General features: G+C 43.9%; 1 protein-coding gene across 2 annotated transcripts in view; it reads right to left on the reverse strand.

Moving 5' to 3' along the window:
* Positions 1 to 18245, reverse strand: part of LOC124546019 (glutamate synthase [NADH]) — a 360968-nt gene that overhangs the window by 179230 nt on the left and 163493 nt on the right. For both annotated transcript variants that reach the window (XM_047124987.1, XM_047124986.1), the window contains exons 4-5: positions 9491 to 9617; positions 5693 to 5827 (exon numbers count right to left, since the gene is read on the reverse strand). In XM_047124987.1, coding sequence (XP_046980943.1) covers positions 5693 to 5827; positions 9491 to 9617 — 262 coding nt within the window. The remainder of the gene's footprint in view (positions 1 to 5692; positions 5828 to 9490; positions 9618 to 18245) is intronic.

Genomic DNA, 18245 nt, shown 5'->3' on the forward strand with positions numbered 1-18245 from the left:
CACACAACGAATTTCCTGTAATAAGGACTAGGCTAGCCGTACGAAATTCCATTTGCTGAGAATTTCTAGGACATGTTTCCAGAGCATGTCCACTGTTAGCCAGACTTTCTTCCATGACTACTGTACGTGGTTATCTATGTTTACTGTCAACAACACTTCGCGTTTCACTAAAATAATTGAACAATCTACGAATCGTACACTGATTAGGAAACTGAGCATCAGGAAATCCCTTTCGAAATACTCTCCTTACTGCACGCGGTGATTCTGTATGCCCTTATGAATCTTGCATGAACGCTCTTCGTAGAGTAGAATGCTTGTACTTCTCCATTTCACATTAAAGACTTTCACTGAATACACAGAACTGTATCGCCTTACAGACACTTGCTATCTGCGCGAGATATCTACATAAAGGCACCGGACTGGAAAGGAAATACACTCCCCGCCTGTCCCGCCGTGGCTGGATATTGGCGGGCGTAAGAAATCACCGCCAAGCGGTTGCTTTGAAGATTGATCACGTTGTACTTCGAATCCCTTACTGGCAACGTTGGCAATAACAGCTGATCTGTTAACTCGTATTTGTAATGATAATTTTAGTTTTAGAATTCTGTCCAAACAGGACTCGAGCCAGGACCACTGTCTTAGGAAAAAGAATTATCCGCAGAATCCAAGTATCTCTCGCAGAGTACGCGCGCTGCGTAGGGCCTATTTCACACCTCTCCTGCAGTCGTCTGTAAGGCACCGTGTATACGGCCGTGGTACGGAAAACCATACGGCAGCTTTCACATCTACGCTACATGGGCCGTTGTCCAAACAGCACACGGCAGCCGTGAAGCTGCCAGACATTCCCATAGCAGTTGACGGCTGCCGTGTCGGTCGCAACGTGACTTTGTGGTGAGGGCTCAGTAAATATGGCTACCTTAACATCTTTCAAGTAAGGCAAGGCATTCTTCGCGGCAGCACCAGTGTATACATCAGTTCATTCTTTCTACTGCTATTTGCTTCTCGTAGGTCCACAAATAGCTTGGGAAATAAATCATTGAGGGATTAATTTCTTTAGTGGAAGAACAGCCATTTTTGTGGGACAAAACTCTAGAAAATTAGAAAGACAGTTTTCATAGAAAAAAAATGCGTCGCTCGATGTATTCGAAGCATTGAGTGCACTATTTCAAAACATAACGGGGCAAGGGAAAAAAATGAAGATGGTAAGTTATCCAACGAATTATAATGTGCCCACTACAAATTATTATGACGTTGCCGTAGTATTTTTACTTCACTCACCTGATAGTTGCAGCTAGAAATGTATAGGCTAAATACAGGGGTGGAGGTGACCTCACGTTGATAGTTACGTGTACCTGAGAAGTTTCTGACATTACAAGGGGTGGAGAAAAAAAACATGGAAACAGCGCAAACACAATTTTCACTGCGTATGAAAACCGCTGGCGTTCAAAACAACTTCCAGTTATCTCAGAATGGATCAATGCAGGTCCTTTATGGAATTAAAGGAATTCTTATACCAATCTTCCTGCAAAATAGTGGCAATTTCAGGTAACGATGTTCGAGATGGCTAGAGATCACGGATTCTTCTCTTCCAAGTAGATCACAAATTCGCAATAATATTGAGATCCGGTGACAATGGTGGTCAGGGAAGATATTACAATTCATCCTCGTGCTCACAAAACCAGTCCTGGACGATGCGAACTGTGTGAACAGGGGGCTTGTCATGGAACACAGCATCACAATTGGGGTTGGAACATTATACCATGGGATGGGCCTCATCGGCCAAACTGGTCACGTGATGCTTGGTAGTAATACGAACTTGCAGAGTAACCACGGGGCCCATGGCATACCAAGATATGGCTGCCCAGATCATCACCGAACCCCGCCATGTTTCACCCTTGGGACGTGAACTTGGCCAGGAGTTGGAAACAATGTGAAACAGGACTCGCTCGATCAAATGACGTTCTTCCATTGCTCCGTGGTCCAGGTTTTATGCCTTCGTCACCATGTTTCCCTCTGACGGACATTTATTTGCATGACTGATGTATGTCTTCGGAATGCCACCTCGCCCTACAATTCCCTGCTAATGGAGCTCCACTCGTGTTACGGTCCCGACAGGGTTCGCGAGCGCGACATTCAGTTCTGTAGTGACATTTGCACCTGTCATCGTCATATTTTTATCACAAGCCTTTTCAACGACGTCCATCACGATCACTCAACACACATTTTCGCCCGCTTTGTTACTTAGCGGATGGTCTTTTTCCGAAATCTCTGTATCTTCGATAACGTGTCTCTTGAAACATCAAACACTTCTGCTTCCTTCTACGTTCGAATTCACTTAGCTCCGACATAACGCACTTACAACTACGCTGAACACTGTAAAGGCGCGTACACACTGGGCCAACGAACGACAGAGACTAGAATCGGTGAAACATTGGCCGCCAATGTATTGGCGTTCGGCCACGTGGAATCGCTGTTGGCTCTGATAACATGACGACGTTGCTCCCGTATTTTTGTTGTTATAAAGTAGCGTTTTGATTAAAATTTCACCGGACGATGTTATGAGGGAAAAAGAAGAAGAAACAACGCTGATGGACATTATCTCAGAGAAAATACGGAGCACTGTGGTGGGACAAAATGTCCGACCTGAAATTTGAATTCGAATATGGGCTGTTTCATTTATTTTCTTCTTTTTCCTACTGAAAGCCACAGGTTTCGAACTGTTACTAACCAGCTACGCAGCCCTAAAACTTCCAAAGGCAACGCCTGTTTTAGGTGAGCTGTACATGCAGCAGGAAATTAGTAGTCATTCCCAGTTTTGTTTCTCTTTGCCATTCAAGACAAAAAGATACCATTTTCTTCTACACGCCGTGTATATCATTTTCTAATAGCCGAGTTATTTCCTGTCAAGCGTTTAGTCTGTAAAGTTTGTTTTTATAATCGCAGTTCAAAGGTACCCAGAAACATTCACATTCATGATAAAACACTATCAGCTTTAATGCTCCCTCCACATTCCACTCTATACTACACTATTTTTAAACACAAGAAACACACACCCTTGGCGAGAGCACGCATTGCCTGCAGTGGGTACGGCGATTGTTAAAACAAGTTTTTCAGGACAGCCACAAGTCTCACTTCGAATATTTTACTGACTGGTTTCTCTCCTTAACAGCCAACCACTGTATTTTAAACTGCAAGTTACAGAGTTTGTGATGGTGCTCTTATTAAATTAAAGAGCAGAACCGGTAAATGAAACAAGCTAAGTGCCACTTGTGGCTCTCCTGAAAAACTTACACACCCGTTCTTGATAGGAGACAACGAATTTTCGACACGGCGTTCACATTAGGACAGGGGTCCAAACACCATCCAACCGCCAACGCTTTGATGTTCCCGCCAGCAGTCCTTACCGCAACCAAGGTCAATCAGCACGGACAACCGCTTCGTTGGCTCCGATTTGCCGCCCGTACACACCAAGAAAACATCGCCCAACACAGCGGTTGGCTGTGGTTCGTTGGCCTAGTGTGTACACGCCTTAATGGTCGTGACTAAAACTTGCAGTGTATTATTAAGGACACTGTACAGGTGCCGTTCATGGTCAAATACAACAGTACAAACTGCATACTTGATTAACACCTGCATTTATGTTCAAGCATGCGTTTTTCGTGGTGTTTCCGTATTTTCGTCCAAACCCTCCAGATTTCCTGAACAAAAAAGCTATAATATGAATTTTTAATGGACATCAATTTTTTCCACCAAACTCTGTGCCTATGTCGGTCTTTTGAGCTGATGCGACAAAGACGTATGTACTTTAACTCATCCAAGATTGTGTTAATTAAAAGTTATAATATGCTGAAGTCGCAGGTTTTCACTCTCCTACCGAGCTATGTCCTAATCTCCACATCCCAATGCGACAAGGACTCGGATTTTCAAATGGACATCTTTGGAGAAGTCAACACGAAGGGAGAAAAGCTGACGCAACCACACCGGTATTGTACATGGTTGGGGAGACGAGGTAAATATCAAGCCATACACCACAACTCAAAGGAGTTAATGTTCCACCAATGTACCAGAACTGCCACAACGTTTCTTAATCCACACGCATCCATACCTGCGTGCGTTTCTTGACTTACAATTTCTGGTGCGGCTAAACGTGCATTAGCATAACGTCAGTTCATATTCCTTCTCTGCCTAACCACTATAGGAACTATAAATTAAAGCCCATAGTAGCATTTATTCACGTTCCGTCTCGCTGAAACTGGGCTGACAGATTGGGAAGGAATAAAATGGAGCTACCGTGCCCTTCAGAACAGCAGCCGGAAAAATGCTTGAAACGTGGTATTCTCGGCACATCTTGACACTGTGGATCTCGGAACAATGAATTCCTAAAGATTTACGAAATGGAGTGTCCCATACGTCTATCTCCAACTACCATTCCGCGTTCAAAGTCTATTATTTCTCGTCATGTGGCCATAACCATGTCGGAAACTTTTTCACATGAATCGCCTGAGTACAAATGACAGCCCCGTCAATGCATTGCCCTTTTATACTTCGTGTACCCGATACGATCGGAATCTGTATATGTGCGTATCTCTATCCCATGATTTGTCGCCTTAGTGTATGTCAAGTTCACTTTCACTTGTATTTACTATTTTTTACTAGTTTTCACTTTAAGAATGTGGAACGTCTCTCGTAAGTTTTCTCTCACAAATTTTGTGAATATCTTAAACCTTGTATTCGCGACTATACTATTACATAGTTAAATGTAGCTTTCAGTTCCAACAATCTAAGTGCAGATATGTTCACACTGTTGTGCCCCTCTTGGCCTGTTCAGATCACGAGTTAGTACTTAACTGATTCAAGGGCATTAGTCTGATGTATTTCGTCCCCTAGCATTTTACTGTCCCTCTTTCTTCCTTTTTTAGCAGGTGAACTGATAACTTACCAAGTCAAAACTGGTCATGATACTATTTTGTGACCGGAGGCTGAGAAATACAATTAAGAGAACTTCGAAATAATTAAAAGAACTTCGAAATACTTCCCCATACACCAAACACATGGTCTACACAGCAGCGAAGTCATTTCAACGGTATTCTCCCCCCTCCCCCACAGGGATGCTAGCCCAGCAAGCCATGGAGGATAACTTTAATGAAGCTCAGAAGGTTGGAAGAAATGGGTTCTAGCACACTGTTTTGAGTCGGCTGTGACAACTTATCTATGGGAAGAGCTGCTCACGGGATGGAAATATCCAAGTTCGAGACCCAGGATGGCATAGTTTTAATACGCGAGGAAGTTTGAACGATAATTTTATTAAGCCTATGGTGTACCTGCGATACGTCGTAGTTGGGGAATTCTACCACTGAATACCACAAGACCAATTAACGCTCTAGCTAAACTACCATATTAATTAAAAAATCTGTTCAGCACAAAGATAGCCAACAGGCTGCTCAACAATCAAACTGAGAACTTTCCATTACTATCTCCACGCTGCGAGAGGTGTCAACAGCTTGAAGGCACTACAGGTTGAACCACCGACATTGACCCACGTATCACTAGCGACGGGACGGCTGATGCCTGCCACTAGGGCTTGGCTAATCGTTCTGCTCATTCGCACTGGGCACTTTCGTCTTACGAACGTACCAGATTGACACTTTAACATGTACGGTTCGTGTTCGGCTACTACACTAGTGGTACTCACCGAGCGGGTGAGCGCCTCCGCGTCGACGTTGGGGTTGTCGCAGGCGACGAACACCTGCCGCATGAACGGCTCGCTGTTGCGCGCCACGTCGCCGATCCCCGTCGCGTCCGTGGGCACCGTCCTCCAGCACACCACCTGAGAATCACACCACAGCCTCACCGATACTGCTCTAGAGTGTCCCTCGTAAAACATGGAAAACACATGATGCCATACAATTTTCATCTACTGTCTCACAATGAAGTCTTCAATACCGACGATTTTGTCCTACCTCGGCGTCAGCTTTTGCAGCTCCGTCTCATACGAAGCGGCAAATTAGCGATTCCAACAGTTCGTGACAACAATCTAGTCGTCTTCAAAATGGTCAAAGCGTTTACCAGCAAGCGTACGTTGAACTTGAGAATGAAATTTACGTCCGAACGTGGCATGTCCCGACAGGACTGAGAATGATAAAGTGATCCTCAGTGGAATACAACATGCAGTAAGCTCAACATCTGTTTGGGAATCGTTGAACATTAAACACAAAACCTGTGTATTAGATGCATTCATGGTACTTCACGTCACAGACTGCAATAGATCTCACTTATCGACCGCATAAATTTAACAGGATCTCCTTTCATAACATAGGTGGCACTTCTAGTTCCTTACAAAGACCACGTGTATATAAACGTAGTATACACTGCACTAATCGAAACTCTGCACATTACTGAATACACACAGAATAAACGGCTGCAATAAAGCAGTTGAGGCAGTTTTACTACTAAAGATCCTTTACGTAACGCATCCTAGTACGTGGGGGCGGCTTGATTCATTTCTTTAAATTTCTTATCTAACACGTTTCCACAAGGTGTGACAGTCCTATTTGGCTTTCACATTAGTGAAAGATATAAGTCATGATATGAAATGCACATGGTTATATTAATCATAAATGCTATTCACGGAAGACACATTATTCTCGTATCCACCAGTCTTTTACCGGGGAAGAAGAGTAACGTGGTGTCACGCTGAAATTTCTCTCACCAGGTAGAATATCTTCAAGCGGGAGCGACGCTTTTCTTGAACTCCAAACGGAATCAGCAAATCAACACCTTTGTTTCACGTCCTCAAAACAAGGCATTCGCCGACGCCAAACCATCAGAAATTAGCGCACTAATCCGAATGTATCTTGTGTTATCAGAAAAAGGTATACTTTGTGAAACTGGCAGCGTATGACATCTGCCATACCAGGAAGTACTTTATCTCCATTATGTTGTACTATCAGAAAAATGTATATTTCGTCAAACTGTCAGGTTATGACATGTTCTGGTATTCCATGAAGTACATTGTTGCCACCTTACTTTTTTATATCAGAAAAGAATGTATCACACGTCTTTATTTATCGCTGTATCTTTAATGAAGAGGAATTAAAACTTCGTATAATACTGCTTAACGGAGGAATTCGGATACTTTATGCAAACTAAAACATTGTGAAATACTAACGACTAGCGGCATTACCAAGACTAGGCCTTAAAATGAGGTCACCGCTCATAAGCACACGTTTACCTAAACCTGCGATTTGGGTGAACACAGTAATTAATTCACTACATCAACTAATACAAACTTAACTACATGGAAACGTAATCCCTTCATTTAGGCTCTTTTTGTGGCATAAGAACAACAACAGGAGATGCTGGCGTTCGTACTCAGTGACAGGGTCACATTTTTCGTCATCACGAAAATGACACTTTGGTGCAAAAAGAAAATCGTTCCTTCACAAAGTAGCAAACTGCCACAACTTTAATCTGAAAGAAATCATGATATATCAACGGTAATCAGTCTATTCGTAGATAACCTATTTTCGATGTTTCGGTCTGGACCTAAGTGATTTATTAAAATTTAATGCACCACTGCTCAGCACATGAGTAAATAATCTTCAGCATAACAGAGTTCAGCTCAGGGACTAATCGATTTTTTTGTTGTTTTTTGGCACTTCATGTTTTACGGTGGACTGCTCAGGTGCGAGGGATTTTCAATTACACTTCATTGCTACATCTACAAGAGTCATTCGAAAAATAATGCCTCGTACTTTTTTATATTGACAATGTCCATTAGAGATCATGTTGCTGTAGTACTAACTTTTTATTCTTTCCGCTAAAGTTATAGTGGTTTCTTTGTCTTGCGACAATTCGAAGCAGCAGCAAGTATAGTTCCAAAGTGGAATCTCTTTATAAAGCAAATGTCCCACTGTATTCCTCACTGTTGAATAACCTGCACGAATTAAAATCTGTCGACACTTACCAAAGGTGTACAAAGACGATAAAACAGGCGAGTGCAATGTGAGACCGGGGGTGCTCCGTTTTAATAGTGCTGCAACGGATGCGCAAGACTAGCCACGTGCCTCTCATAACGAACAGCGTCTCTATCAACTTATCGGTGTTCTGAGGATTATGACCAAGGAACTGTGTGCACAACTCGATGTAGGCTGTATTGTCATAGATATCATGCAACTTTGGTTATCGCTATGGCTGTGGCCGTGCGAGTTGTGTCCCGCATCTGCGAGATGCTTACATGAGATTTAAAAAAATCAACGAATGGAAATTCGGTGAGGCCTGTTGGACGAGTATGTGACTGATTGTGACAGTTTCCTGGATACAATCATCACGTAACATGAGACGAAATGTCGCCACTGAATTCGGAATCCGGAAGGTCCATGGAGGGATCGCATGCGTTTTCTCCACAAAGGAGGAATTGCAGACGCAGCAATCTGCAGGAAAAGCAATGCGCGCAGTCATTTGGGATAGGCAGGGTGTGGTTCTTCTGCCAACCTACAACAACTCTCAAACCAGAACTTCGCAAAACGACATACGACTAATCTGAAAGACAGAGTTTTCAGAATCAGGCCAGAGAATAACACACACTTCTGCTTGCAAAGCGGTAATGCCAGACCCCCCCCCCCCCCCCACTCACTCCCTCTCACGGATCGTTTTGCGACCATAAGCTCATAGCCAAATTTGGTCGGACTGCTCTACCATATCGACCAAACAGTAGTGATTTAATGCTTTATTTAATCTATGAAAAATCCAACATTTTACATGCTCAGATCTGTGGTCAGACCGATAACACAGTTGTTGGCCTGAGCTGGTTCATGTTTTTACGATCGCGGCAGTAGGCACTTTTTGTTCGTCTTCCATTAACTTTCATAACGACATGTGTTAGTTCTGTGTCAAAATGAAGGTATATAGCTGAAATCTTTGTCCATTTAAGTGTGTTATTGTGCTGTCCGCATCTGCTGTAGCTTCCATGAAATTAAATGGAAGTGACCGCTGTGCATAATTGCCTCTGTAGACGTAGAAGAAGTTAAATGAGTATGATACAATAGCAATATTTTACGGCAAGGGTGACTGAACGTGGTTTTTATACGAATATACCTCGATTTATTGAATTTTATATGAATAAATCTAAGTTGAATGCAGTAGTTACTAAGTTAAACCAATAACTTAATGGGGTGGAAATAGGAAAAAAAGCCCTTCGCAGATGTGATGTCCCCAGTAAGAAAAGCTGTCTATTTAAAGAATGGCAATGGGCGGCTGCGGTCAGACAGCTGTGTTTACGGTACAGTTTCTGGCTTCCGTTTGCGCGGGTCTCTACGCTCATGCTCTTAAGTGATCGAGACCTCTGAACAGCTCGTAACGCTAGCGGTTAGAGCTACACAACAGTGGTTCGTGTACAACGCTAGGGTAATATTTCGTCACTTTTACGTTACCTGCAGAACTTCAGAATGACAAGCGTAAGTTAATAAGCAACGAAACAATCTTAACATACCCTGAGGCCGCACTCCTGGGCCAGCTTCCCAAAGGCTTCCTCGCTTTCATTGTGGTGTCTCTTGTCCAGGTAGAAGATCCCAGTGGCGTAGCGTCCAGGCTCCGGGAGGTCCACATTCTGGTGCTCCCTGCAATCCAAACGAGTCTGCTGTAACTTCCATCAGCTAATCGGTATTGTAATTGTACTGTTCAGAATTGTCTGATTACATCAATTATGCGAAAAGCATTTTTTATGGGTAAAGAGTATGACCAGCTTGCAAATTACTATATCTGACATGGTTCTCACTGCCTCCGAGTGTTAGATCGAAAATGTTGAATAGTGGGCAGAATAGGCTATATAGCAGCGTGACAACCACGATGCTTCGATCTGACAAAACGTTCGATGGAAATGTCCCATTTAAATTCATCGATCACGAGCCTGTTTAAACTGTTTCTTTCTTTATCGCTTCTTTCCATCTGGCAATGCTCCGTAAATGTGAAAAATTCTGAGTTTGGATGTTGTTCAGTGAGTACGCTAAACTGTAGTTCATATTGTAACTGAGAAGTAAAGTAGTTCACAAATCGAGGCAAGCGCTTAGCACGTCCGATAGGAACCGTGCTGACATTCGTTCTTTCCGTAATGCATTAGAGTGTTCAAAACTAAGTTTGGCATTATTACAGTTATCTTTTTAAAAAAAACCTGAGTGTGGATAACAGACAATACTTGCACAACAAATCAAGCAATCTTGCTTCTATATATGAAGGGCATCTCAATAAATACAAAAAAAAAAAATCTACGATAATTTCGGTTTACAGCCAGCAACAGTTGAAGCAATTAATAACTGATGCACTTAAACACCTGAACCTAAGCTTACGACGTAGCTATTTTAAGTAAACAACTTCGGATGACATGTAAAATAAGTTTCGCGAATTTCGACATTATTTAGATCACAGGAAACACGGAAATGATTGAGAGCAACTTACATATACATGGATACTCAGCAAATCGCACAGACAGATGGTTCATCGAACCACCTTCACAATAATTCTCGATTATTGCAATCACTAACAGCGCGTGGAAGAAACTAACACTAATATATTTCCGTGTGAGCTCTGATTTCCTTTATTTTATTATAATGTTTTTTTTCTCCCTAAAACATTCTCTCATTCGGAGCAGAAAGCTGGTGATTGAAATTTCGTGAGAACATTCCGCAGCAACGAAAAACGCCTATGTTTTAATGATGTCCACCCTAAATCCTCTATCATATCAGTGACACACTCTCCCATATTTCGCGATAGTACAAAACGTGCTGCTCTTTGAACTTTCTCGATGTACTCAGTTAATCCTATCTAATAAGGATCTCAGACCGCGCAGCAGTACTCCAAAAGACAACGGACAAGTGTAGTGCAGGCAGTCTCTTTAGTAGATCTGTTACATTTTCTAAGTGTTCTGCCAATAGAACGCCGTCTTTGGTTTGCCTTCCCTACAACATTTTTTATATGCGTTCTTTCCAGTTTAAGCTGCTCGTAATTCCTTGCTATTTATTTGAATTTACGGCCTTCAGATTTGACTGATTTATCTTGTAACCAAAGTTAAACTGATTCCTTTAAGTACTAATGTGGATGACTTCACACTTTTCATTATTTATGGTCAAATGTCACTTTTCGCACCATACAGATGTTTGTTCTAAATCGTTTTGCAATTTGTATTGGTCCTCTCATTACTTTACTAGACAATAAACGACGCATCATCTCCAAACAACCTAAGACGGCTGCTCAGATTGTCTCCTGAATCGTTTATATAGCTAAGGCCTGTAACACTACCTTGGGGAACTCCAGAAATCACTTACGTTTTACTCGATGACTTTCCGTCAGTTACTACGAACTGTGACCGCTCTGACAGGAGATCACGAATCCAGTCAAATAGCTCAGACGATATTCCATTAGCACGCAATTTGATTATAAGCCGCATGTGAGGTACAGTGTCGAAAGTCTTCCGGAAATCTAGAAATACGAAATCAGTTTGAAATCCCTTGTCAATAGCAGTCTACACTTCGTGTGACTAAGGAGCTAGTTGTGTTTCATACGAACAATGTTTCCTAACTGGTGCGGAGTGTGTGTGTGTGTCTATAGTCCATTCTCTTCGACGAAATTCATAATGTTCGAACACAACATACGTTCCAAAATCCTGCTGCATATCGATGTTAACGATATGGGCCTATAATTTAGTACATTACTCCTACTAGCTCTCTTGAATACTGGCGTGACCTGTTCAGCTTTCAAGTCTTTGGGCACGAATCTTTTGTCGAACGAGCGGTTGTATATGATTGTTAAGTATGGAGCTATTGCATTAGCATACTCTGAAAGGAACCTGCTTGGTATGCCGTCTGGACCGAAAGACTTGCTTTTATTAGGTGATTTAAGTTGCTTCACTACTCCGAGGATATCTAAGTTACCCATGTTGGCAGCTGTACATGATTCGAGTTCTGGACTTAATAAGTAGTCACTGTCGTTCTTAAATGGATGCGAAATCTGTGCTATTCGGCAAAGAGAAACACCTGAAACGATAATTCTCTATGACGTACATGGATATTCACTCTTTGTCTAAAAGAAGATGGGACAAATCGGTGGCAAACTGACAAAATGCACTGAACTGAAAAGATCATATTTAACGTGTAGCTGATGAAGACGGTGATGATAAAGGTGTGGCGTTATTTCCGATTTTTCTAAATGGCATTGTGTACAACATTCCCCGTAACAGGGAGTAGCCCTAAACCTTCAGTTAAATTATTATTTTCTAAATTTCGCTTGGCTAAGTACTTTTGCGTTATTAGGATCAACATTAACTTCTTAGAAATAGCTTTCCTATTTGGAATGTTGCCGAATTTCGCTGTTACCCTTGGCCATACATTAGTGGCAAGGCTGGCGCCAAAAATCGCCAATATTTGTAGGACACCGCCCACGCACTGGAGCCAACATTAAGTCGAGTTCTTATAGAACCAATGTAAACCTGTTTAACGCAGATGTCGCAGACGGTGCATTTGTGATTTTGAGCGTGAATAATATTGCTCCGCTGTTTCTGAGACATTGGGGAAAACTCAGCTTGTAAATAAATACGACGACGACGACAACGATGACGAACAAAGGAACGAACGAACTCTGCTTCAAAACGGCAGAGACAGAAATACAACCTTGGAGCCTATGTTTGGTCGGCGTATCTATGTTTGCTTAATGTCCTCCTTTGATGTTTGGTCGAAATACCGGTAAGCAACGGAGACGTACCAACATTGGGCCTACGTTGGTTCCAGCGCCATTTCATCAATCCACAGATTGGAAGAACACTGTTGGCGCCATTTTTCACAATACGTAAACCTGAACGTATGACTACTGAACATATTTACACTGAGGTGACGAAAAAAGTTGTGGGATACCTCCTAATATCGCATCGGACCTCCATTTGCGCGGCGTAGTGCAGCAACTCTACGTGGCATGGACTCAGCAAGTCGTTGGAAGTTCCCTGCAAAAATATTGAGCCGTACTGCCTCCATAACCGTTTATAATGCAGAAATTGTAGGAAGTGCCTGATGACATTGTGCATTGTCACCCACAAAAACTGCATCGTTTTTAGGAACATGAAGTTCACGAATGGTTGCAAATGGTCTCCAAGTAGCCGAACATAACTATTTCCAGTCAATGATTGGTTCAATTGGATCACAGGGCCGATCAGTTCCATGTCAACGCAGCCCACACCGTTAGTATCTCAATTGCTCAAATGTGTGACAAAATCTTATGGGACTTAACTGCTAAGATCATCAGTCCCTAAGCTTACACACTACTTAACCTAAATTATCCTAAGGACACACACACACACACACACACACACACACACACACACACACCCGAGGGAGGACTCGAATCTCGTCCGGGACCAGCCACAGAACCCATGACTGCATGCTCGGCTAATCCCGTGCGGCCACTTAGTAACCACCACCGGCTTGCACAGTGCCTTGTTGACAACTTCGGTTCACGGCTTCATGGGATCTACGCTACTCACGAACCCTACCATCAATTCTTACCATTGGAGATCGGGACTCATCTGACCAGGCCATGGCTTTCCACTAAGTCTAGGGTCCAACCGATATGGTCACGAGCCCGGGACAGGTGCTGCAGGCGATGTCTTGCTGTTAGCAAAGGCACTCGCATCGGTTGTCTGTTGCCATACCCTATTTAACGCCAAATTTCACCGAACTGTTCTAAGGGATACTTCCGTCGTACGTCCCATATTTATTTCGGCGGTTATTTCACGCAATGTTACTTGTCTGTTAGCACTGACAACTCTGTGGAAATGTGTCTGCTCACGGTCGTTAAAGGACGACCGAAGGTCATTGCGTAGCGAGGTAATGGCTGAAATTGGGTATTCTCGGCACACTCTTGATACTGTGGATCTCGGAATATTGAATTCCCTAACGATCTGTCCCATGCTTCTAGCTCAAATTACCATTCCGCGTTCAGAAACTGTTAGTTCCCGTCGTGCGTCCATAATCATGTCGAAAACCTTTTCAGACAAATCACCTGAGTACAAGTGACAGCTCCGCCAATGCGTTACACTTTAGACCTTGCGTACTCGATACTACCGCCATCAGTATATGTGCACATCTCTATCCCGTGACTATTCTGAACTCAGTTAATGGGCGTGCTCGCGTTAAAGCGGTTAAATACCCTTGCCAACTATCGAAGTCTGAACAGTAATCACATTTCGTGGGTTCTCTCAATAGTACACTTAATACAACAATGAAAAACGGACGTAAGAAAGCGTAATTACGGTGTGTGCGCGCACACGCCCCACGCCCCACGCGCACACGCGCACACACACACACACACACACACACACACACACACACACCAGGGACTAATAGCACGAGACCATCACCCGACGTTAATCCCGTAGAAGATGTTTGAGACTATTTGCAACCGCGGATAAAATGTAGTATTCGAGATTCTCGCAGTTCGGTAGCTCTGCGCGGCCTAATCATCAATGAATGGCTTCAGTTGGATATAGCATAGCTGAAGAAATTTGCGGATTCTCTTTCTCGTCGAACGGAGGCAATTCCAAGAATTAGATGGGGCCTTATATGGTATTATTGTGACGTCTCTTTGGGGATAACTAATGTTTTGACAGCTGTGATTCCAACGTGTGTGCATAGGAACATTTCATCAATTAAGATCAGTGTAGTGTTGAACATTTACACTCCTGGAAATTGAAATAAGAACACCGTGAATTCATTGTCCCAGGAAGGGGAAACTTTATTGACACATTCCTGGGGTCAGATACATCACATGATCACACTGACAGAACCACAGGCACATAGACACAGGCAACAGAGCATGCACAATGTCGGCACTAGTACAGTGTATATCCACCTTTCGCAGCAATGCAGGCTGCTATTCTCCCATGGAGACGATCGTAGAGATGCTGGATGTAGTCCTGTGGAACGGCTTGCCATGCCATTTCCACCTGGCGCCTCAGTTGGACCAGCGTTCGTGCTGGACGTGCAGACCGCGTGAGACGACGCTTCATCCAGTCCCAAACATGCTCAATGGGGGACAGATCCGGAGATCTTGCTGGCCAGGGTAGTTGACTTACACCTTCTAGAGCACGTTCGGTGGCACGGGATACATGCGGACGTGCATTGTCCTGTTGGAACAGCAAGTTCCCTTGCCGGTCTAGGAATGGTAGAACGATGGGTTCGATGACGGTTTGGATGTACCGTGCCCAATTCAGTGTCCCCTCGACGATCACCAGTGGTGTACGGCCAGTGTAGGAGATCGCTCCCCACACCATGATGCCGGGTGTTGGCCCTGTGTGCCTCGGTCGTATGCAGTCCTGATTGTGGCGCTCACCTGCACGGCGCCAAACACGCATACGACCATCATTGGCACCAAGGCAGAAGCGACTCTCATCGCTGAAGACGACACGTCTCCATTCGTCCCTTCATTCACGCCTGTCGCGACACCACTGGAGGCGGGCTGCACGATGTTGGGGCGTGAGCGGAAGACGGCCTAACGGTGTGCGGGACCGTAGCCCAGCTTCATGGAGACGGTTGCGAATGGTCCTCGCCGATACCCCAGGAGCAACAGTGTCCCTAATTTGCTGGGAAGTGGCGGTGCGGTCCCCTACGGCACTGCGTAGGATCCTACGGTCTTGGCGTGCATCCGTGCGTCGCTGCGGTCCGGTCCCAGGTCGACGGGCATGTGCACCTTCCGCCGACCACTGGCGACAACATCGATGTACTGTGGAGACCTCACGCCCCACGTGTTGAGCAATTCGGCGGTACGTCCACCCGGCCTCCCGCATGCCCACTATACGCCCTCGCTCAAAGTCCGTCAACTGCACATACGGTTCACGTCCACGCTGTCGCGGCATGCTACCAGTGTTAAAGACTGCGATGGAGCTCCGTATGCCACGGCAAACTGGCTGACACTGACGGCGGCGGTGCACAAATGCTGCGCAGCTAGCGCCATTCGACGGCCAACACCGCGGTTCCTGGTGTGTCCGCTGTGCCGTGCGTGTGATCATTGCTTGTACAGCCCTCTCGCAGTGTCCGGAGCAAGTATGGTGGGTCTGACACACCGGTGTCAATGTGTTCTTTTTTCCGTTTCCAGGAGTGTATTTCTGACAGTAGTCTACACCTACAAGACTACAGTTCTGACGTCAGCGGCTCTCACAGAGGGTTCATCGAGCCACCTTCAGACTATTTCTCTATCGTTCCAGTCTCTAAAAGAGCGCGAGAAAAACAAGCACTTAAATCTTCCCGTGCGAGCTATGAATCACCTTATTTTATGACAATGGTCATTTGTCCCTTTATCAGTGGATGTAAACAAAATATTTTCGCATTCGGAGCAGAAAGTTCGAAATTGAAATTCCGTGAATTTTCGCTCGACTGTAGCACCACCTGTTACCGCTGGGTTCAAATGCCTTTTCTCAACTATGTGAAACTGTTGTTACGACACTACTTGCGTATTTGCTGGGTACTTATAATATTCCGAGCCACTTTCTCCACTCATCATCCAACTTAGAAACATAGCTCGTTGTCAGTTTTTAAACATCACGACGTTGGTGAGAGATTAAACTCTCAGTCTTTCTTCTGCAATGTTGGGGGACGCACGCAGTTCTTGCTAGCTGTTCAAATCGCTTCTTAGGCATAACTACGTGAAACAGAGGAATGGACTGCTTGAAGCAAAACGCTGACTGCAGCCAGAACCAGAAATCTGGTTATTGATGCAACACTTACTTCCTGCATTTGGTATAATCATACCTTAAGAACACTGTCTCTGCCTACTACGCACAGAGAAATGCTGACTTTCGAAATTGTTTAGAGTACAGTTTCTTCAGAGAAGCACGAGGGCCACGCCTAAAATTTTCCACATTGCAATTTTTTCTAGTTGGGGTCGTCTTTCAGCAATATAACTGTAGTGACACCTCAGATCGACTTCGTAAGAGTTTTCCACAAGGAGACGAAACACACTACACGGTTCATACTAGTCGAAGAGTATCAACACTGTGCAACACTATAAATACGCGATGGAATCACCTAGCCGATGTGGTGGTGGTCTCAGTCAGTCGTCTTCCGTTAACGTTTGATATGTAGTCAACAGATCACAAAATGGGACACAGAGAAATGAAGTGTCTTTCTTTAATGAAATTTCCATCGTTTGAACGGCGAACAGTGGAAAATGAAGCAAACCGATTAGCTCTACATAGTTCTCCACATTTTAACAATATTAGACCGCAAGATCATAAGCGAAGATGTGTAAAAAGCACAGACTAATACTATTTTCTGAACCCAAGAAGACAAATCGTGTGAAGTAAAAGCTATTGTTGCTGCATTTTCTAAAGAGAACGCTTGTTCGCCAGAAATTATCTGCAAGAGTCACTCGTCTCAGTGCTATTTAAACGTAACTACACTTCATACACTTCTTTGATGTTCCAAATTACGGCGCCTGGTAGTATTAAACGGATTGTAACGAATTATTTCTGTAAACATCCAGTATTTGTTTGGCGGTAACACTATCTGCAGAGGATTGATTATGCCATACCATTGCACACTTGTAGTTGAGAGAGTTAAAGGTATGAAAGAATGTAATATTCATTCCATTGCCGTCCTTAAAAAAATATTATGCAGTTTGATCTTTCGGGCTTTCCCCGCTTAGGTGTGATATTCGCTGCGTAACGGAAGCTGTGGCAAAAGGCTGCTTGCATAAGTAACTAGTTCAGCCGTAAGCATACATACAGGCACTGCCAACGCGTATCACCTAATATATTCCACATCCTCCATGTACCTTAACGTTCTAAATTAACATTTTAAATGCGGATGCCGTTCTGTGCAAAAGGTGAACGCCTTTCAACCAATAGCCATGAAACAGGCACCTGTTCACTTCAGGTCGATTCTAAGATTTCTCATATTCGAACAACACTGCCATTCACTATTGTATCAGTAGTCAACTCTTCGTTTGAATTTGAGGCCAAATTTCATAGTTCGCTATATAAAAATAAAGAAGACGTGCGATTTCATGTGACCATATACCGCAGGCCGCTCCATGGGCTGATTCCTGTTTCCTGGAGGGAGATGAAGATGGTTTGTCCTCGTACTTTACCCTCTTGAAATAAAAACTTGTCACCCACATTTTGACCGTAGGACTGGACAATAGATTGCAGGGTAGTGCCCCAACACCGCAGAGCCTTCAAATTACTCTTGACACCGACGAGCGGCGTCCTA

The sequence above is a fragment of the Schistocerca americana genome, chromosome 8 (assembly GCF_021461395.2).
Source record: "Schistocerca americana isolate TAMUIC-IGC-003095 chromosome 8, iqSchAmer2.1, whole genome shotgun sequence".
In the NCBI taxonomy this organism is placed as follows: domain Eukaryota; kingdom Metazoa; phylum Arthropoda; class Insecta; order Orthoptera; family Acrididae; genus Schistocerca; species Schistocerca americana.